The following is a 22,029-nucleotide window of genomic DNA, read 5'->3' on the forward strand; positions in this document are numbered from 1 at the left end:
GTCTCGGAGCGTGAACGTGATGTGTGGCTGAGACAGTGCTGCGGCTGGCCTTCTGCAGCCTGCCCGTGCAAATTGTGCCGCTGCTCGCCCGTGCAATAAGGGGTCTATGGAGAACTGAGCTAAATTTAGGTGCTGCACATCAGGTGTGGTGCACATGTCCTACCTTCGCAGCTCTTTTTGGCTCTGTATTAAGTGCAGGTTTGGAGAAGCCCGATCAAAAAATCATGTTCTTTATAATAGTAACATAGTTTTTACCACAGTTTTTCCTGTTTTAAATACAAGGAAGGACTGAAATCCTCCCCCCGCTTTGTCGTTAAACACTTCAGTTAAACTGTTAGTCAAATGTGATGTTACGGTTTATTAGCAAACTAGATTCTGCAAACATCTCCCCTGGTGCCTGGGGGCATAGACCCATCTCATTGGTTGTTCAGGAAGTTTTATCTGAGCTGAAATCTCTGAGCCCAGCAAAGGGAGAGGAATCATTTTTACTGCATCCAAAAAGGACTGTTCATGTTATGTTCAGACAATGTTTAGAGTTTGAAATTCCCAGCAGATAAAGAGAATAACAGATGGGTCCTTTGCCATCCCTTTACGCATGCACATGGAGGCCTGCTCATTTATTTATGTATCACACAAGAGGGAGCCGTGGGTTTCACTAAGTTGCAGCTTTTTGGGTTCTGTATTTCTGTCCTTTCCAGACATCAGCGCTCCCTCTCCGCTCCACGCCGTCGCCTCATTGTGCTATTTTCCGTTTCCATGCAAACTCCCTGTCTATTTTCAGAACCTGCTAATATTGGAGCTGTGAAGTCGCGAAGGTAAATAAATAAATTGGAGCTTATGTCAAAGTAATGATTGGCTTTGCTATTTAGGATCTGAATCAAGAGAGGTGAAAACTGCTGCTTGCAAACGACGAGGGGAGAAGCTGGAATGGGGGAAGGTGTAAGTTCTGATATTTCCCACAGTTCCAGAGAGTGTGTCACCTCATTAGGCTCATTGCCAGTTGTGTGTATGGGAGCCTGCGAGCATATTGTGTCGATACAACGCGCTGCCTGCAGGATAAATTATACATGAGACGGTGACTTTTGGGATAAAGAAGAGACATAAACACTTTTAATGGCAGTTTTGAAGCAGGATTTACTTTGTATTCCTTTATTTTGACACCCCTTGATTATAATATGATCTTAACAGCTTCAAAAGATGCTTAAACTGGTGCAAAAGTACCCAGAACTCAGGCTGACAGAACAGCTCTTATAGGTTGTCATTTTTGAACAGATACATACAGTGGTGGTCATGTTAGAAGAAAGTGAAAGTACAGACTTTTTTCAGAGACTGAATTTTATTTCATAATGTTCCCTCACCCTAACTGAACCCTCTGAGCACGACAAACATACAATGAAGTGAGTCCTGCTGTTTTTATCCTATTATTTTTCAGGGGTTGGTCCATCATTCACAGTGTTCTCCGATATTCCTTCTGTCAGGAAGTTCTTCACCAGTTAAAAGAATATCTGTTTCAATGGTAAGTTCAGCCACAACAACTGTACCGCAAATACCCTATATAAATAAGCCAAGAGTCAGAATAATACAGACCAACACTACATAAAATACGAAATGCGTCTCCCCTGTAGTTTGCACAGTAACCAACGTCTTTTGAAAATATTAAAATCCGCATACCACTTTGCGGATACTTTTAGTGGCCTCATATGCATCTAATTTCCGCCCCCAAAAAGAATATTCTTGCAGGTGCGCTTCAAATTAAAGTCATGCACATGCGAATCAAATCTAATCACTTCTCTCGGTTAAACTCCCCCCTGCAGGAGCTAAACGCGGTGAAAATCACCTGCTTTATCCACTTGACTTCACCTATTCAAGCCTCCGACGTCCCGGCCCAGAAATTTAATTCACAAATGCAAATATCGCCTCGCGCTCAGTCGCCGGCGGTGTCGCGCGCTGCGGGGGCGTGGCCTGCGGTGGGGGAGGGCAGCGCGCGGGGAAGTTTTCAAAAGTGCCAGACAAACAAGAGCGGCTCGCGGGGAACAGGGAAATAACCTTGGGAGAGAGAGAGAGAGGTAGAGACCGAGAGAGAGAGAGGGGGAGGGAGAGAGATAGGTTTTATTCCCGAAGCCAAATCTCAGAAGAATGAAGCAGGTGTAATTTGGTAAAGCGTCTCTAAAAGAGTGACTCAGGTGTGTAGCTGGTGTAATGGGCGAGGAGTGTGCGCGTCCATTGATCGCTCCCGTGTATTGTGTCAGAGCACAAAGCCGACGCTGCCTCATCTAGAGCGCCCGCCCATCGGGCTTTCTGCGGAGCGATAGTGGGAGATTGATTATAGTCTCCGGGATTTCCGTGGAGGCAGCCGGAGCCTGCTTGGGCTGCGATTTACGCTTCTACATCAGCGGCGGAGGAAGGACGCAATCCAACAAGGACTTATTTCATTCTAACTTCAGATCAGCGCCGCGCACATCCCCGGGTCGCTGTCTGCGCGCAGGTTTTTCCAAATACGCGCAAGTCACGCTGGAGTTTTCCTCGTTTTTTTGTCTCCATTGAGGGGGGCTGAGAGTGAGAATCTCCTCCGCAGTCTCGGATGCGTAGTAAACCGGGAGTGGGTTGGGTCGCTCTGCTATAAGCTCTCATCGTCAGCGATAGAAGCAGATAGGAAGCCTCTGGGTTGTTTTTTTTTGGTTTTTTTTAATTGCGGGGGGGTCTAAGGGAAAGGTGAGCCGGACTCCCCGGCTGCGGATTTGACTCCAGATCACCGAGTATCTCCTAAAAAAAAACAGCGCCTCCAGAAATCAGTGCCCTAAAGGGAATATTGGAAGTAAATCCGAGGGGCAACACGCCATGGCAACCGGTGCTCTCCTCGTCGTCGCCTGCGTGCTGTTTGGTAAGTAATAAAAATAATAATTACGAAAGGGAGGGGGATAAAAGGCTCCATTTACGTGTCCAGATGCATAAAGTAAACGTGCCGTGCGTCAGACCTGGCACACCTGTTATGACACAATTGTGCGGGCAAGTTGGACCAGCCAGTCACCGTGAGTCAGGTGGAAGTAGGCTACATCAATAATCACTGCAATCATGGCAGATGCATGTCAACAGCTGTGTGTGCGCGCGGGCCCCGCGTGCGTGCGCGTCAAACTAGGTTAATGTGATATTTGGATTGTAGTCACAGATTAACCCTATGCGGGCTGACCTTCTGTGTTCAAGATCAACAGACATCCTGTCATTGTCTGCATGTGAAAGTCCACAGTCCAATCCAGCATTAGTGCACAGCTGGGTTACACACCACCGGCACCCTCAGGGTGTGGAGTCGTGCACGACAGTGGTACGGGAGCCTTCTGGTGGTAAAAGTTGTCACAGGTCTCACTCTGAGATTTTCGCAGATAAACGCAAAACAAACGCACTTCCTGCACACACCTGACTGGACTCGTGGCTGCTGACACTCGCTCATGCAACACAACAGAGCGCCTCCTGCCTGTGAACCGTCCCAAACAAACACCAGATGGCTTCTCTGTTCCCGGATGGGGAGGCCTGGTAGCACCGCCGGGGGCAGGGACGGAGGAGGCGGGTGGGAGTGGAAGCCGCTGAAGGCCCGCACGGCCGGCCAAAGGGATTACCTTTCCTGACGTTTCATTCCAGTGGATAAGAATTCACTTCCACCAGTATGAGGTAGAACTTGGAAAATGGGAGATGTAACAGCCCAGACCTGGTCTCCCAGTGTGGGCTGGCGGCTCTTGTTACATAATAATCATGAATCACAGTCAAACTGGGGGCAGCTTGGGATGGCGAAGAACATTTCAGGTGCTGGCAAAGAGGAGGTTTATTTGGTTTGTTTGTGTGTGTGTGTGTGTGTGTGTGTGTGTGTGGGGGGGGTGCACGCATCACACCGCTCATAAAATTATCTAATGCCCTTTTTCCAACGTCACATTCTGCTGCCCTTTTCACTGACAGTGGATTTCCATTTGTGAATCTTGGGAAATGTTGCTTGTTTTAAATTAATTTTCTAATCATAATGGCACATGATCTGGTTAACCCTGCAGTGCAGTACAGGAGGACACGTTTATCCTCGTTTAAGCAATAATCAATCACAGTCTGATTGCTTTGTTGTCCAGATTAATGTCCCATACTTGGATGGAAGTGCTGGTACTTTTGTTACTTAATCCTGTCAACACTGCCTGCCTCAGTGATACAGTATTGGAGTTTGATCATTAAAATGTAGTAGTATTGGTTATTTATTCTAGTCCTTTTTGAAGCTTTCAGGTCTTGATACGCAGCATCTTTTCCCGTCTTTACTGCACTTTTTGCATCTGTATTTAGGTGCTTTCTTCAATAAAAAGAAAAGAAAGACAATAAAGGGAGATGACAACTTTGTAATCCAGCATCCTCATCAATCATTATTAAGCCCAGAAGCTTTGCTTCAACAATATTTTGCCAGGCAGATCTCATACTGGTGTTATTTATGCTCCCGAGTTTGCATCCAGGTGTGAGTGTATGCACACGGGCGTGCATGTGTGGACTCATTTGAGGCTCTGGCCCAGGTTTATGATATAAAAAGAGTAGCCTGGAGGAGCCCATGTTTATTAGTTTCTCGGAGTGAAAGAGCCGGGGTTGAACTATGAAGGTTGCCGTGTTTTACCGTGAGGTCAGGGAGCTTCAGGTCATGTGAAGGCACGTACGAATCTGTGGCTCACCTAAATTACTGGAGATGTCCCAGTTTATATTACGAAATTGGAACGTAATTTGCTGAGACTGGCTGGTTTAACTGTGAAATGCCTGAGTGGTTTCCATTTACTGGGCTGACAGCAGAGCAGCCTGCACTCAACCAGTTTCAGACAAGCTGCCACTGGTTCTTTTAATCAGCTGGTCTCAAAGCACCTTTGCACTGCAAAGACTTTTTGGGCTCTGAATCTGACAGGATCCACTCTCCGTTGCTGTCTGCAGATGCTTGTGCGTTTCCATACGTTGATGAGCTTCACATAGGCGGCGAGACGGGTGCTTCCCCTGCAGCCCTGTGATGAATACATGGGCACCATCCGTAGACAGATGGTGGGTTGAGAGGATGAATTTTTCATAAGGGCTGGGGTGTGGTCGTGGGTGGGGCCTGTCATTCAAAAGCAACATAAAACAAGGAGCCCTGCGCTGTCGGCGGAATCAAAGAGTGCCGCAGTGATTTTCAACTCAAAATACCGCCATGGGCTTTAAATCTGCTTTAAATTACATTACAACAACACAAAAATGGATTTGCATCAGCGCTGAAGGGCGAAAGTACAGAAGATGAAAGCGAGTGCACCTGAAGAGGGAAATATAAATGGAAACTTTGAAGCACTGTGCCATTTGGAAAATGGGCAACGGTGGCATTGAAATTTTTACTCGGAGAAGGGAAAAAAACCTGCACAAAGAGTGACGTGATCTTTTATCCCCCATCCCCCCGCATCTTCTCCCAGTGTGTGGTGGATGCCTCCTTGTTTCCCCTCAGTCATCTTTTTGTTCTGTTTCATGATGAGTGGTTTTTAAGTCAGAACAAAAGCTCGTTATCCTTGCTCACGACGCCGCTGTTTATCCAAAAGTTTCAAGATGTTGTCGTGACACCCCAGACACTGTCTGCTTATCAACAGAGAATATGAAGTCAGTCATCTATAATTGGTCCCAATAAATCTCAGTTCTGTAATTTATGATTTTTTTTTTTTTGGCTTTACAAATCTTACTATTATTTAGAGAATGAAAAATCTCCATAACATGCAGCCCTGTCTGCACTGGTGAGACATGTTTAAGAAACAGCTGGCGTTCAAATCCACCAGTTATGTGTTGTTATTATTTCAGGATATAAATAGCCCACCATCACGGCTCTTTAGCATGCAGGCATTTCAAACTCTGTTGCGATTTAAAGTTTGTAGTGCCACACCCTGATCCACTGAGCTTCTCCTCTATGGCGAGGTCGAATGACAGCTGGGAACCCCCCACCCCACCCCCGACACCCCACTCCAGAGACCTTTGCATCTTGCTGCTCTCCATCTTGACTCGGCTGACAGTGTGAATGCCTTCGGTGGGTCTGTCAGCCTCAGCTGACACTGGAAGGTAGCGGCGTCTAGACACAGAGGCTAAATGCATTTACTCAGTGTCTGGTTGGCTGTGAAGCTGATGTGGGATCATAAGCAGTGGAAATGTGTTTGGGGCGTCCCAACTTTTGTTATTATTTTGTGCTGCTTGCCACCAGAAATACAGCTACAACTTCTTCCAGTATGGAGGGGGGGGGGGGGGGGGGGTGTCTCGGCAAGTCACTGTTTCTGTGCTGTGTTTTCTTGTTTGTACCGTAAGCACCAGACCTGAACTTTAACAAGAGCTCCTTCTGAGTTGTTGGCTTGTTTTCCTCTGTCATATTATGACATTGTTGCCACAACAGGCAAAGGCTCCACAGAAAAGCATAACAAAAACGCAGCATTTCTCGATTCTTGATTTGTCATTTTGGGGCTTTTTTTTACAGATTAAATGCTGCTGTTTTTTGTGTAGTTGTTCTGTCATTCACAGACCAAGATATAAAGCACATCAGTACAAAGTTTGGAAAAGTTACCAGGTAAAAGGTATCATTTCATTTGGGTAACCAGCACATTTGTTGGGCACCTAGAGGTTTCCTGAAGAAGGCAGATGAGTTTTGACCTTTTCTGTCCTGAACAGATCAGACTTTATGGAAACACGTCCTCATTCTTTCTCACAGCCTGCTATGGAAACTCAAACCCAGCTAGCCAAGCAGTTTAAAACAACCCATTACCCTCTCTTATCATACCCTCTTCCTGCCTCTTTCCTTTCAAATTGAAAAGGTTTTTTTTCTGAAATAAAGAGAGTTTCGCCCTGGCGTAGAGGAAAAATTAAAACTCAGATGATTGAACTTTAATGCTAGCAGTGCAATAAATGAGAATCTAAAGTTAGTTGTAGTTCATCAGTCTTCTCCTGCAGTGTCTGTTTTTACAGACCTTCCCATGTGACCCAGATCTGAGCCGTTATCTCTCGGTAGTTCACATCAGGATATGAATGACTCTGGGAGTGGAGCAAACTTAAGGGAAAGTTCTTGTCTGCCACTGTGAATCAGGAAAGTGGCTCTGCAGCTCTGGTCGCGTCCCGTCTGCTATTGACTCCACAGCAGCAGGAACAGCAGCGAGAGCGTTGTCAGCTGCTCTGGTTACCTGTCAGGACTCTAAACGCATCACAGTTCTCCGTCCTGTCCACCCAGCAGCATCTATGGTGGCCTCAGATCACACCTCCTGCTTTTGTACAGCCAACAGCCCAACAATGAGCCTTCAGTGGGAAGCTTGGACTGATCTGTACGTAGTGCTGCCTCTGCTCACTCGCATGTACTCCAGCTGCTGCCTCCTCCTCCACCTCCTCCTTCAGTGAATAGCCCCTGACCTTCCTCCCCCACTCCTTTTTTCTTTCTAAACAATACTGCAGAACCCACCTCTTCTTCAAAGCACGTTAATTACAGCCTGCCCCCAAGTGTGATCCGCACCAGATATTTAAATCCTCTCTCCCATGTTGGAGCGAGCGCGAGTGTAACGCCAACATCTTCAACGTTTTTGTCAAGTTGAAGGACCCAACCTGGTCCCGTCTCTGTGGGATATTAACTGCTCTGCTCCTCCCCCACTTCTCTGAGATGATAATGGATGGCCAATGAGTTTACCCCCCCCCCCCCCCACACACACACACACCAAAAAAGAAACGCACGGTTTTTGTGCAGCCACACTCCCCTGCTCCCTGTTTGATCCTCCACCCGACGAGATCCCGCATCACCGTTGTAACTATGGTGACAGCTTCACGCTGAGCTGTTTCTGTGCATAAATGTTGCCACCATGCACAAAGCAACCCCTGTCAAAAATCATAACGCGGCAATGAGCACCCTGCTCACATCGCCTTTATGTTCTGGTAATGTGCCGCTTACCGTGCTTTACGAAAACCAGGTCCACGTTGGTTGGCATCTATACCCTATGCATAAATGCATGTGCATTCATGAATGTACAAACATATGCATGTTTGTGCCTGAAAGGCAAAAAATGAATGACAATGGGAGGGAAGAAAAGTCTGTTTCAAGTGGACTAATTAATAGTTAATTACTTTCCTTTCCAATCTACAGCTTAATGTAGGGACTGATAGTGAGCTGCCAGTCACACAAATACCAGCCAGTGTATGTAGAGTAGACATAGCTGTCGGGTTTAATTGTGCACGGGCAAACGCTGGATAATAACCGAAGATGTGAGTGTTTTTATAGCCACTAATTCTTATGCACCAATTAACAATCAAACAATCTACTGAATCTTCTCTACCGGTGGCTCATGTCAGGATAGCTTGGGCTCTACACCGTTTGACACGACACAGCGCTGTACAGAATTGGTTTTCGGTTACACCATGGTACCACTAAGATGTGGGCGGGGCCATCGTAATGAGGAAATCACAACTCGGTACTCATCTCTAATACTTTAAGCTCTTCTCTTGTCAGTCTTAACACAAAGTACAGAGATCACGATGCAATTAATTCTTTTTTACAGTTGGAGGCAAAATTTACAATCTTCAAAATCTGAAATGTAGCAAGACTTCACCAAAAATATACACATACAAAATACACAAAAACGAACTGGGGAATGAGTTATTTAGCACTGGTGGCTAACTAGCCAGGTCATTGTCTGCGTACAGGAAACACAAGTGTTATTGGGTTCTTCTACTTCCTACACATAAAATAAATGGGTTTTTTTGCGAATCACAACAATAAAGGACAGTTAGAAGGTTAAGACATAGCTTTAAGGTTGAATTGGGTTTAGGGTTGTGTTTACAGGGATAGTCCGGATAGTTAGGGTAAGGATCTGCTGAATGCATTATGTCTGTGAAAGTCCTCACAAAATTAGAAGTACAAGGATGTCTTGGTGTGGCGTCCGCTGATATAACTAAACTATAAAAAAAAACTCCCTCAGTTCTCTGTAAGGACCTTTAAGTGTTTCACACCATTAAACAGGAATAAAGAGATCTGTTGATGCTTACAGATTACTGGGATGTTCCTGTAACTTTACTGCTCCCAGTCAGCCTCGCAGACGACTTACAGAATTAAAGATATGGTGGTATTCCTCATCGTGCTTAGAGAATCTCCTGGCAGTAAAAGTTACATTATGATGCTGGAGGAGATGCCCGAGAGTGTGTTTGTGGACATGGACACTGGTGATGCTGATGTTTGTGAAGAAAAGTCACATAAAAACTCATTATTGTCAGGAATCTGTGATGGATTTAGAGGCCAGGGACGCAACAGAAAAGGTGAATCTTTTGTGATTCCTATCTCTGAGTGGTTTGGTCATTTTGTGGGGGAATTAATTGAACTTTTGTCTCCTGTGGAAGTTGGAAAAAGAGAAGAATTGCGATAGAGAAGTTGCACTGCAGTTCAGTGGTTTAGCAGGAAATGAGGAACATCACTCCTTCTGTGTACATTACTTCTGTCTGTCTCTGGTGATTGATGGTTCACTTTGTTAACTCCGGGTTGAATAAAATATGAGAGAAATTCTTCCGTGATGTATAGTTCCCATAATATTTCAAAGTATTCTGGCTTTATTTTGAAGGAGGTCTAAATAATGGTGTTCCATCATGCCTTAAAGGTAAAGACAGGCTAGCAGTTTATGTGTGCACGGCATACTTAAAATTAGTTATACCACACACATATACAATATTTAGACTTTGAGAATATTATGCTTGTCTGGATCTCTGCCCGTGTGCAGTATGACTGAGGACTGTAAGTGACGCTACATCCACAGACGATTTAACTTAAAATTCTAATAATGAAATCTTTTTAACCACGTTACCTACTGCCACCATGACCCAATGCTAGTTATTTATTCTTTACTTACAAATACGTGTTTAAGCCACTGCTGTTGTGAGAAAAATCATTCCTGAAAGCAGATCTAAATGGGATTTTTTTCTGGATAATGCCGTATTTGTGCTTTCTTAAAGCATTTTTAACACTGTTTTTTCTGATTTTTCTGTCAGCTTGCGTTCAACTAATGTTAGCTCTGACACTTGCACTGCACCTTTTGAGCCTTTGCCAATCATGTTTAAAGCTTGCATAGACTTTCTCACTCTCCGGGATGCTGTTAAAATGCATCTGAACGCTCCAGCACGTTTTTTTCTACTTAATGCATCGGCCTATAATATCTTTGAACATTACTGCGCTGTTAAATGTCAGGAGAAAGGAAGTTAGAAAGCAAGGAACTACGCAGGAGTAGCTGAACTCAATCATTTCACATCTGCACAGGTTATGAATTAATGCTCAATTTAATCTAGTGTCTTTTTTTCTGCTTCCACTAAAGCTAGAGTAAATCTACATGTTTAAAAGACTTCACAACTTGGGAATCAGATGGTGGCTGGTGAACAACACGGGGCTCCATTAAAGGGCCGACATTAGCATTGTTGTCTCCAGGAAATCAGCTGGCAGATTCAACGTTCAAACGTTCGGTGGAAAATCCCCACGTTTAATAAATGACCACACAGAAGGCACAGCTGAAACTCAAAGGCAGCTTTCTATGGCCGTCAAACAGTCCAGAGAAGCAGCTGATGTGTAGGAGGGAGAACGAAGAGGCAGCTGTTCTGGCACAAACTAAAGTTAATGATCTCCTCCGTGCTGTTGACACTGTCAGCAAATAGTACTGGTATCAAAAACAAACACCGGGAAATACCAATCAGTACTCCATTCACACACCAAAACACAGTATAAGAAAAACCTCTTGACGGCCATAAACATTGATAGAGTACAGTAGCACACAGTAATGTGAGGTCACTGCTTTATTGTGGTTTCACCAGCTGTTGGGAACAACAGTGCAGATGGGGTCACGACTGCTTTATCCCAGGGGACCATAAATTAAAGCAAGTTAGCATAGCGAGACCAGACGATAGCGTGGCCCAGGTGTGACACGGAGAATACGGTCCCCTTTCAGAGCTGCAGACAGAATCAGAATAACAATAGTATGTTTAAATTGAAAGATTTAGCATTTAAAAAAAACGCCTGAAGGAAAAAAATCATAATTATATTCGCTCATGAAGGAAACGGAATGATGGCTGGCCTCGTGCTTTCCGAAGGGAATTTCTAACGTTAATTTTACTCCACAGTATTTTCTGAGGGCTGCTTTGCTACTGTAGACCAGTCACATTGGGAGCCATTTTTAAGAAAATGCTGCACAAAGCCAACTCCAGCCTTCCCTTGACAAGTTCTATTTTAATGGATTTAATAGACTCTTCTCCATTTTTCAACTGGTAAATTTAAGTCCATTTTACCTTTATTAGTCCCACTTATGTCAAGATTCCGATGTCATCATTTGGAAATATGTATTCCTCATACAAACAAAGCAAGTCTTCGATGGTGTTGCCGACTATTCTAGTGTTAAATAATAAAATAATCTCAGGTGCTCATGTGTACACAGGAAATGAATAGATTGGGTGCTTTACAGGGTGTTAGTTAAATTAATCATAAATAAAATAGCTTCTTTTCAATAGTTTAGAGAGATATTTAGAGTGGGAAGTGGCACAAGCTAAGAGGCTAATGGGTGAAGCTCTATATTTTCTATTCAGTGCACAGAGAAGCATCTTCTCATCTCTCTAAAGTAGCTTTTTAAAACTCCTGCCAGGTTCTGTGGAACAGAGCTGTGTGAGATCCAAGAACGAATGTTTTACTGAAGCTGGAGGAGAGTCATGTATGTTTCTCCCTCAAAACCTTTTTTTTTCATCTCCTCCCACAGTTTTGTCCAACTACAGAATAAGAACTCGATGTCGATCAAATCTTTCCACTTTATGATTCTACGTCTTTAATCCTCACATGTTCACACCACATGCTTCTTTTTCTGGGAAAAAAATGAAATGGTAATAGTGTACAGCGTTTCATCCGCCCACTCCGGGAATGCTTCTGCTCATTCTCACTATGATTAGCTGCTCAGATGTAATAGGCAGTTGTTGTAACTGTCAGCTGTTCAAGTGGCCTCCCGGCTAAAGTTCTGGCTCTCTAAGGGAAGTTCCCCTCCACCAAATGACTTTGTCACCGTCACCTGACTTGTCTTTCCTTTGTGAGAATGTGTCACTTAAAGATGGAAAGACATCACATATCCGCTTAACAGTCCCACTGTAATAAACCACATGGTTCTGATTGATTCCTCCAAGGTTTTGAAGCCGCTGATGAGGTCAGACGTCGTTAATGATAGCCCCGACTCACTGATTTCTACTTTCTGTCACAGATGGCGATAACAATCAGCATGGCAGGGACAAAAGTGGGGAAGAATTAAAGTCCTGACCTGTTGCTGCTGTGATGTATGATGTTTCAACATGTGGCTTCTTCTGTAGTGGACTCCTGAGCTTTAGGGTGACTTTTTGGTGTCTAACGCTACAGTCACCCCTCTCAAAATGGACACGGTTAGATTCCCAACAGTCTGCTTACATTGGGCAGATTTCGCCGGCCTTCTCTACATTCTTGTTCAACAGTGGGTTTCTGACCACTGTTACACTTTGAACAGTTAGTTTTCATAACATTTTATACTCTTAGCTTATTTGTGTTCCAAATAGTCATTCTTCTCATAGATATTATAAATATCTTATATACATTGTATATAGTTTACTGAGCAACCCATTGAACTTTGGATGCTTCCTCCAAGTAGAAACGGCCACTGGTTTACACTAAGATGACAAGCTACCCCAGTTTTGTCTACACCTCACAGACGTCTCGTGCAGTGGACGGGGAGTGAATGGAGTCGTCATCGTCTGGTTAAAGTTGGCAGCTGCTTGCTAAGCATTAGCATTAACTTCGCACCAAAGTGCTCCCCGTATCTGCCGCTTTCATCGGTGTCCCTGCATTTTCCCCTCACTGTGGAATCTCTCTGTCTCCCAGCACCCACACTCTCCCCGGTAATGATGTTAACAGGGTCAAACGCTTTCCGCAGCCTGGAAGGAGACAGACGGGGGATGGTTTTGGAGTGTGGGTAACCAGCGTTGAGATGAAAATGTTCTGATGTTGCTCATCTCTGCAGCGTTTATGTCTGAGCCGATCATACGTGCGGCGCAGAAGTCAGTGTTTCACTCTTACATTCGCTTGGTTCCCTGCTCTTTTTTTAAACACCCTTGAGCCAGTTTTGAGTTTTCTCCTCTCGTCTTCTTTCCCACGCCTGAACCACATCACCCTTTACTTTCTTACCACTGCCTCCCTCTTGGAAAATCTTCACAACATGAGACGAGTGTGAACCTCCCTTGGGGAGATGGGACATAGACTAGGTCTTTTTTTTAAAAAAAATGTCTAGCAAGCGTGTTAATATTCGATTCATATTTCACTGGCTGGAGTTTCTTAACTCCTGCATCTGTTCAACTTTACAGGCAACTTTTCAGAAATCTGAATACTTAAATTACCGAAAGCTGCTTTAATGTTTGTTCCTGAAATGGCTGCATGGCTCGGCATTAATCAGAGGTTTTTATTTTTTTCTAGTAGTAGTAGCTTGTCTGCACTCATTAGGCAGAGCAGCCTGTCATGATTTATAAGGTGATACATTATTAATTAGCCACTTCTGTTTATGATTTGTTGGTAATTGAAGAGCATAAAACAACTCCCTCGCATTTACCTGCTGATGTGAATGTGAAGGGAGTGCAGATGATGCTTCTCTTTTACATGCACGACATCACATGTTTGTCTCAGCTGCAGCTGAAAAACAGAGAAGTCTGAATCGTCGCTCGCTGGACCACAGAAAAACCTTGTTTTGGCAGCGATACCTCGGGGTTGGAGGATATTGCCCTCCGAGTCCAGCTTCCAGAAGGGGCCAGTGAGCGGGAGTCTCGCTAAGCCCCGCCCACTTTGATGAAGAGGCACTTATTGGTTTATTGATTTAAAGTCTTGTGCCTCCAACTTTGTACAGACATTTTTAAATAATTATATATTGTTTGCAGTGGATAATGTGGATCCTGTCACCATCAGCCCAAGCATTACTACTGTAGATGATCTATTACGTAGTTCCCTCTTCTGTCTCGCAGACAATTGGTGAACATTTAGTGACTTCCTCCTTAATTCCTTTTTTTTAGCCTGACCTTTTTGGCCATTACAACACAGTGCTTAAAGAATCTGTTTGGAAATACAGACCATACAGACAGGAACACTTATTTTAAAAGGGCAGATGGTATCTTCCATCTGATCTGTTGCCACTCAGAAAGTTTTATTTAAAGAGAAGATAGATAAAAATCACATTTTTGGTCTGAACAGTTTGAGATGATAATAAACATGCTTTTGCACCGGTGGCTGAAAACTCCTTCAATAATCCAAATTTTAGCAAGAAGAACTTCGATCACATGTCCCCCAGTTCATAACATCAGTCGTAGGTTGTTGACACTTTTATTCCCCCTGGTTTTACATTTTGCTTTTTGATAGGTGATTGACAGACATATTCTAAATTAGCACCTCTGTGAATGTTCTGGTGTTACGTGCGACCTGCAGTGCTATTATTACACACCTCTCAAGGTGTGTAATTAACCTGTGACATGGTGTAGAGGAGTGATGATGGGACTGCTGGGCAGAGTTGCTAGTGGCCTTGCTGTTTCCACAGAGATTAAGACACTGGCCATAAATGATTGGATTAGTGTTTAACCCCCCCCTCCACTTAGCACAATCCTCTTTAAGTCTCGTGTGTGTGTGTTTGTGTGTGTGTTTTTCATGGCCCTGTTTTTATTATAGCCCTGTAGCTGCAGTGGACAAGGTCAGTCAAGGATCCTTCACCGTCATCTGAGGAAGGTTGCATGTTTCCTGTTAGCAGACATGGAGCTGTGCTGGATAAGAGACCTCTGTAAATAATTGAGGCAGGACATGACAGAGAGAGACAGAAGGCATAAGGAAGAAGACATCTGTGGCATGTACAGATGGAGATAAGCACTAATAATAGACTATCTGTGGCCTTGTTAAGAAAATAAGGGCAGTTGCTGATTGAAGAGGCACAGCCAGAGGTGAGGGATTGCTGGGGAGGGTTAGTGGAATCTGTTGAAGGTCTGCAGGGTTTGGTGTGTCATTGTCAGCCTTTCTAAACAGCCCACAGAGCGATGGGAACTTTGAAGTTTTACAGAGCTGTTTAAATCCTGCCTGAAAAGACGCAGAGAACCGCAAGGCAGCCAGAAAAGACAGGAGCATCCAGAGAGCTGGGGAGCAGGACGCTGCGAAAGGAAAGGATGGATGACGGGAGGGAAGGAGTGAGAGTAATCAGAACTCGGGAGGCATCGGGTTTCAGGAGGATGACGGGAGGCAGGCGAGCGGAGGAAAGTGCACCAAACGCAGCACGATTAGTTTGTCTTTTTGTCGTGCGTACTGGCTGACTAATGCGTTTGCAGCAGATGAGTAGCTGAAAGACGAGAAGCGGTGATGCAGAGGTACAGCCTGACCTGAGCTGAGCTCAATGTGGGTAGACTGAGTGACGCCAAACTAGCTCAAAAAACCGGGAACCAGTGCTTGAGTCAGAGGAGATGATGGCCTTTTAAGTCGTGCATCACCTGCTGAGCGGGATTCATTTAGCATAAACAGACTTACAGTCCACCACGAGCTTTAAACTAAATGCCTGATGTGAATTATTATTTATGGTAGAGGCCAGTGGACTTTTTATAAGCTCATTAAATAATCCCATTTGATATATTCCTGTGTGTATTTACGTGGTCAGGAAGGGTCAAAATAATTACTGGTTTATTATCATTTTTAATTTAAAAAAAAAAGGCAAATCTCCAGAATATTTTAATGACTTAAGAGGCACAGGAACTAAACACTTGACACTAGATGCTAACCGAGCAGCTTGATGACACAAACCACCTGAGTTTTTCCTGTAGCAGCTGATCTTACCTCGGACATTATCTCCTTTCAGAGGTCTGCATTTGCCAGTCACCATCGTAGACACACAGCATTCAACCGTATCAGTTGATGTTTGTAGGAATTTGATTCCACTGATTTTGCTGCATGGTAATCCTTGTGATGCTCTAATGAAGACATTATACAAATGTTTGTATTTGTTATTCAGCCGGTCCTACGGGGAATTATCCCTGCAGCAGCAGGAAATGAAATAGACACGAAGGCTGAGAGAAGTTCTGATTTGCTCTATGTTGAAAATGCTTGCTGCTGACTGACGCAAGATTCCTTCACAATTAAATCTATCATTAATCGTGAAAGGCGGAAATATTTGACTTGATCAGAATAAAATAAGGAAATTGATAACAAAAGCTCCTTCCTTTTTCCCATTTTAATATCAGAGATATAAACATGCATATTCAAACAAACTAAGCACACGAAATGTACTAAAATATACCTTTTTGTGTGCAATCAAGGGGTTTATTTCAGTTATATTACCATATGCTTCCCACAAACACAGTTTTTATTTCACTGATCATATTTTTGCATCAGATACTTTAAATAAGTTATAGCAGCTGCATGAAAATATAAGCCGTGCAGGAGCGTTTTAATCAGGAGCGACAAGTGAAGGTAGTGAAATATAACGTTGATTACAGCAGATGACAAACCTTGTCAAAGTCCTTCCCTGCTTAAACTGATTTTGTGATCAGCGGACGTGCGTCCTGATTGTCAGAGGCAGAAGCAATATCAGTCCCCAGTAGAGTAGAGATGCTCACAGTGGCGGCGGTGACGGCTGACGACTCTGCTGAGCACCGACACTGAGAGGATGAGGCCGATGAATCATGTGCACGCAGGCCTAAAGAGGGGAGGCAGAGGGGCACGCAGATCTGCAGCACCAGCAAACTGGAGGCACAGAGAGGTTTATTTAAAGGGAGACGGCAGCAAAATGAGGCTCCTGGCAGTCACAGCTAATTGTTGTTTTGTTTTGGGGGGGCACAGTGGTGTGTCTTCACAGCCAGGAGGTCCTTTGTTTCTTAGCCAGGGAGTTTGCACATTCTCTCTGTGTCAGCGAGGTTTTTTTTTAAAAAAAACAAAACATTAAGCTAATAGGAGACTAAATTAAGCAGACGTAAGTAGATGATGTGAGATGGATTGACCTGTTCAGGATGTCTTCCCATCCTTCCTTTTGAAAAAAGAAACAAAAAAACAAACTAACAAAGCGAAAGAAGGCAGCTATGCTGGTCAGGTGATAATCAGTTCCAAACTTCAACATCTGTAGCATTTCCTCCTTAATAGTTTCTGTTTTCTTTCCATTTATTTGTGACACTTCATCCTAGCAAGATATAGCAATACCAGGCTGCTTGGAGGATTCCTGCTATTCCTATTTTTGAATCGATAATTTAGTGGATAGTCAAACAGTTTATCTGTTTTTTTTTTTCCAGTTCCATTGTAAAATACATTGGCAGTGTCTATAGGGATGTTCTATATGGTCCAGCACTGTGCTTCAGGGGACTAGAACAGCTGATATCTCAGTTCACTGCAGCTACAGACTGAAAGGACATGCCTGAGAGGAGTGACTGATGGGTAGAATGGTGGAAGGAGGAAAAAAAGTCATGAAATATTTTGGCTAAACAGGCTAAAAAATTCAGACCTGGATTTTAGAGCACAAGTTGATCTATCATTCAGGCCAGGAGTTACTCCGACAGCAACAATCATACAGACTGCTGGATGCTGCTTTTGTCGTTTTTGGACCACTTAGCTTGTGACAATCTCATATTCGAAGCTTTGTTCAGCCACTCACTCATTACTGTTTCTGATATTGGGCATTGGCTGAATGCCTCCATGCATTACTTTAGTCTGAGCAGACAATCACAAAGCAAATGGTGCTACTTGGTTATTTAAAAAGAACGCAGGCACGAATGAACAACATTTCACTGTGTGTGCCTGAAAGAAAATTAGGGAGAAAGGATGTTGAAGTTAAAAAGCTGTTGTGCTAAATTATTAATGGGACACATTGTGTCCACAGGCACGTCTTGCACAATGTGTGTGCACAAACACACATACCGCAGACACACACCGCAGACATATGGCAGACAGGAAACCGTAATATTGTCAATTTATATTCTGTTGTCTTTGCCCCAGTAAGAGACGTTCGAACCGTGTGTGTGAGTGTGTGTGTGGTGTGTGTGTGTGTGTGTGTGTGTGTGTGGTGTGTGTGTGTGTGTGTGTGTGTGTGTGTGTATGAGGCAGGAGAGAGGGAGGGAGGGAGAGAGACGAGTTGAGACAAGACATATGCTGCCTACCTAAATATAGATCGGAGAGCAACACACTGAGCAGTAATTAGTGTACTGTCGGGGCTTAACACTGAAATCATACTTCAGTTTCTCAGTACACACTTAGTTCAGCTACGTGTTTAAAACGTGTGTATTCATATGGCTACAATTACATTTTATTCAATTTCTTCTATGAATAAACATGTATCGTTATTGGAATGAATAAATATGTAAAACGCGAACATCGGTATTCTGCTGCTCATCTAAATTATGTTTTACAAATTACACTTGAGGAAAAAAGTAACAAACTTACCTCAAAGTTTCATTTGGTCCCAATAGTAAATATCAGCAGAAATGCAGTACGAGCGTTAATAATCGCAGGAGTGATCCTCTGTGGATGTTGCCTCAGCACTCAAAACAGTGTTTACTGTCTGTTTTACAAACACCGCCTGACACGCTCGCTGTGCTCCACTGACTCGTATTTGACCAGCTCTTACTGACCCCTCACCTCGGCCCCCACAGGGCCCCCTCTCACCTTGGTCCAGCTGCAGTGCTGTCCAAGGCGGTGAAGAGCAGATGCTCGTAAATGCAGGCGCATGATTGCATGTTAGCTGTTTAAAAAAGCTGCTGTAAATCTTTCAAGTGGTGGGTTGTGTTTAAAAAGTGTGTGTGTGTGTGTGTGTGTGTGTGTGTGTGTGTGTGTGTGTGTGTGTGTGTGTGTGTGTGTGTGTGTGTTGTGTGGTGTGTGTGTGTGTGTGTGTGTGTGTGTGTGTGTGTGTGTGTGTGTGTGTGTGTATACCTGAGATTCAGTAAGTACTTTCTAGAATGCTCTGCTACACATGTCACAATGCTTTTGTATTTTCTCAGAGACACAAGGTGCATAAATATGCTAAGTGTTAAATATTTAAAAGACCAGTTTTGTAACCCATGTTCTCTTGTCTTTTTCATTTTCCCCATCCTCTCTACCTCTTTCTCTTATTGCCGTCTCTCTTGCTTGTAGCCGGTGTTGCCGTGGCTCAGAGAGTGGTGACGGTACAAGCTGGACCTCTGATCCGGACCGAGGGCTCCCACGTGACCATCTGGTGCAATGTGACCGGCTACAAACAAGGGACTGTGCAGGACTTCGAGTGGTCCATGTATCTGCCCTCTGCACCCGACAGGGAGATCCGCATCGTTAGCACAGCTCAGCCCAACTATGCCTATGCCGTTTACACTCAGAGGGTGAACAGCAAAGAGATCTATGTGGAGAGGCTGAGCCGTGACTCGGCCGTGCTCCACATCACCAAAGTGCAGGCCAATGACCAAGGGCTGTTTGAGTGTTACACACCCAACACTGATGGCCGGTACCTAGGATCCTACAGCGCGCGTACAAACCTCACAGGTAAGCCTCCATGCACATACACCTATAGATTTACAATGAACCCCCACCTGGTCACACAGACTGAGCACACACACCCACACGCATGGGTATTGTGTGAGACACCTGTTTGATGCCGAGAGAGGCGGCAGAACTTATGTAAAATGATGTTTGGTCCTGTAAAAAGAGGCCCATCGCCAAACAAAGACATTGTGTTAGTGCATGTTGTAGGTAGGAACACGGCATTCTGTGTTCAGGATGGGATTTACATCACAATAAACTGGGTTCACGGAAGAGAAATTTATCACAGCACCTTTGAAAGACGCTTGTAATTAGAAATGCTAATGTGCTTTACCCACCAGCAGGCTATGAAACTGGAGCTCATTCCGGCACAAAGTAGAAAATCGCCAGGCTGCCTAATGCACCTTAATCCAAATGGGAATACAGGTTTCTTTGTATCAGTCCTACCAGGGGTGTTTGGGGCCATTGAAGGTCTGGAGTCTCACACGTGTCAGCTTCTGTGTGAATGTAAATGTGATTTCTATTCTTCTATTGATTTAATTAATCTCACAAACAATAACCGAAGCATCTCCAGAAAGATGGCTGTGATCTCTACACCCATACAAGTGTCTTTCCGAAGAAACGTGCGTCTCGACCAAAGCGCTTCCCTGTCCCTCACACACCCACTCAAACTCTTGTTCTTCTGTCTCACATCTACTTTATTCTTTCCTCGCCCTGAGCTTAATGTACCCCTCGTGTTCCTGAGATCTCTGTTTTAAACAGCGGCAGCGGTTTTATCTTGTACTCTTGGTGATCTCCCACTCTCTCTCCCAGAGCTATAGTGTTTAACAGACGCACAAAACAAGCCTCCAGTCCTGAAGACACACAGTTGTCCTACTCCTGGGCCTTTGTTGGCGATGTGGCCGATGGCAGAAATGATCGGTTTTACCAAATATTTTTGTACTTTTCAGATTAAAACTGAAAGTCAGGCTTATTAAAAAACTTCTAGATTGTGTTGAGAAAGTGTTATGAGGATACTATAAACTCTATACTCTGGTAGGAATTCTAATATTGGCCAGGGTTCAGGTGTGGGCCACTCAAACAATTGTGTGGTGATGGCACTTGGTATTTATAGAAGTGTGTGTGAGTGCCAAAGTGTGTTCAGAGGTGTTTAGGGACTTTGTTATCTGAGCCTTCCTGTGTCTTTAACCTCCTAACCCACTTTCATGGGGCCTGCAGCACAGAGCTGGGAGCGGGGTCTCCATTAGACCCTCTCTGTTACTCCCCAGCAGCTGCAACCCTTCTTGGGCCATTATGAACAAACAATGCCCTGCATTTCCCCTCCCCTCCCCCTCCAAATGCTTCCTCATTCTTCTGTCTTTTATTTTGTCATCTGTCTGTCTTCATCCATCATCCATGGCCTCTTTCTTCAATTTGCTCTGCTGATGCAGACTTTGAGAATGTGTTTTTTCAAGGACGATGTCAAAGGACAAGCATAACCAGGAGAGTCGTAGCGATGAAATATGGGGAGAATGGAGACAGGAAGTGGAAGGTCAGAGAGGAGTTGCATGTCCGTGTGAGGTGTTTAGGTTCATTTCAGGGGAAGACTGAAGTTAGAGCTGCAGATGTCTGACTACAACAATGGTTGTTTGTGTGGAAATTCGATGCTTCCATTCAAATTTGTGAACATGCCAAAGAGACAAAGTGCGTCCTTGTCTCACCATCTCTGACGTCAAGCTGCAGCAACATTAGCAACACTGGTCTCGAGTCAATGGATACCGGATCAACTTTTATATTATACTGAGGATATTGGAGTGCTGGAATCTGTTGACAGCAGCCCAGGCTGGATGTAACATGTCAGAGTGAAAGAAGGCTGATTTTTCTGATGCTGCAGTCAAGAACTCCAGAGTGACCTGAATCATAAAGTTATACAACAGGCAGCTGCTGAGTTTAGCAGCTAATGAGTTAGGAGATGGTGGAGGAAAAAAACCCAAACCTGAATGGTCTTCAGCTGGTGAAAAACACACATTTAAAAGCACAGCAACATTTTACCGGTAGGTATAAGATTTATATACACACAGAAACACACAGAGGAGCGAGCTGTGGAAGCAGACCAAGGGTGAGACGTCAGACTCCTACACAGCAGAATGTCTTAAATCTGTCTCACTGTCATATTTTAAAATGATGATGCAATAATATGAGTACGGTTGACAATGAACACTTTTCCGGTGTTCTTTGTGACTGACCCTCCTGTTGGTCTGGAATGTAGCAGCAGCTGCCCTCAGCAGATATCTTCACTTGAATTCCTGTTACCATTTGCTTCCCCCGTCGCCACTCGGCAACCTACAAACTGTCGGCCGAAACCTTTCACCTTCCAGTACTGCAGCATTCCAGGAATGCTCCAGCCAATAATGCAAGAGGCTGGGGATGATGTCGCGCACAGATATCAAGATGAAACTATTTCAGGTCATGGATATGCCCTCGCCACCACCTGGATGGGATTTGGATTGCAAATGACAAACCTTGAGGGTTTTTCTTATTATTTGGTT

General features: G+C 44.2%; 1 protein-coding gene across 1 annotated transcript in view; it reads left to right on the forward strand.

Moving 5' to 3' along the window:
* The first annotated feature begins 2,014 nt into the window (after positions 1 to 2,014).
* The window catches only part of igsf3 (immunoglobulin superfamily, member 3), a 60,703-nt gene continuing 40,688 nt past the window's right edge, over positions 2,015 to 22,029 (forward strand). Inside the window, exons 1-2 of the mRNA XM_057027827.1 lie at positions 2,015 to 2,881; positions 19,124 to 19,504. Of these exons, the coding sequence (XP_056883807.1) occupies positions 2,839 to 2,881; positions 19,124 to 19,504 (424 nt within the window). The 5' untranslated portion in view covers positions 2,015 to 2,838. The remainder of the gene's footprint in view (positions 2,882 to 19,123; positions 19,505 to 22,029) is intronic.

Source organism: Takifugu flavidus, chromosome 1 (assembly GCF_003711565.1).
Source record: "Takifugu flavidus isolate HTHZ2018 chromosome 1, ASM371156v2, whole genome shotgun sequence".
Classification (NCBI taxonomy): Eukaryota; Metazoa; Chordata; class Actinopteri; order Tetraodontiformes; family Tetraodontidae; genus Takifugu; species Takifugu flavidus.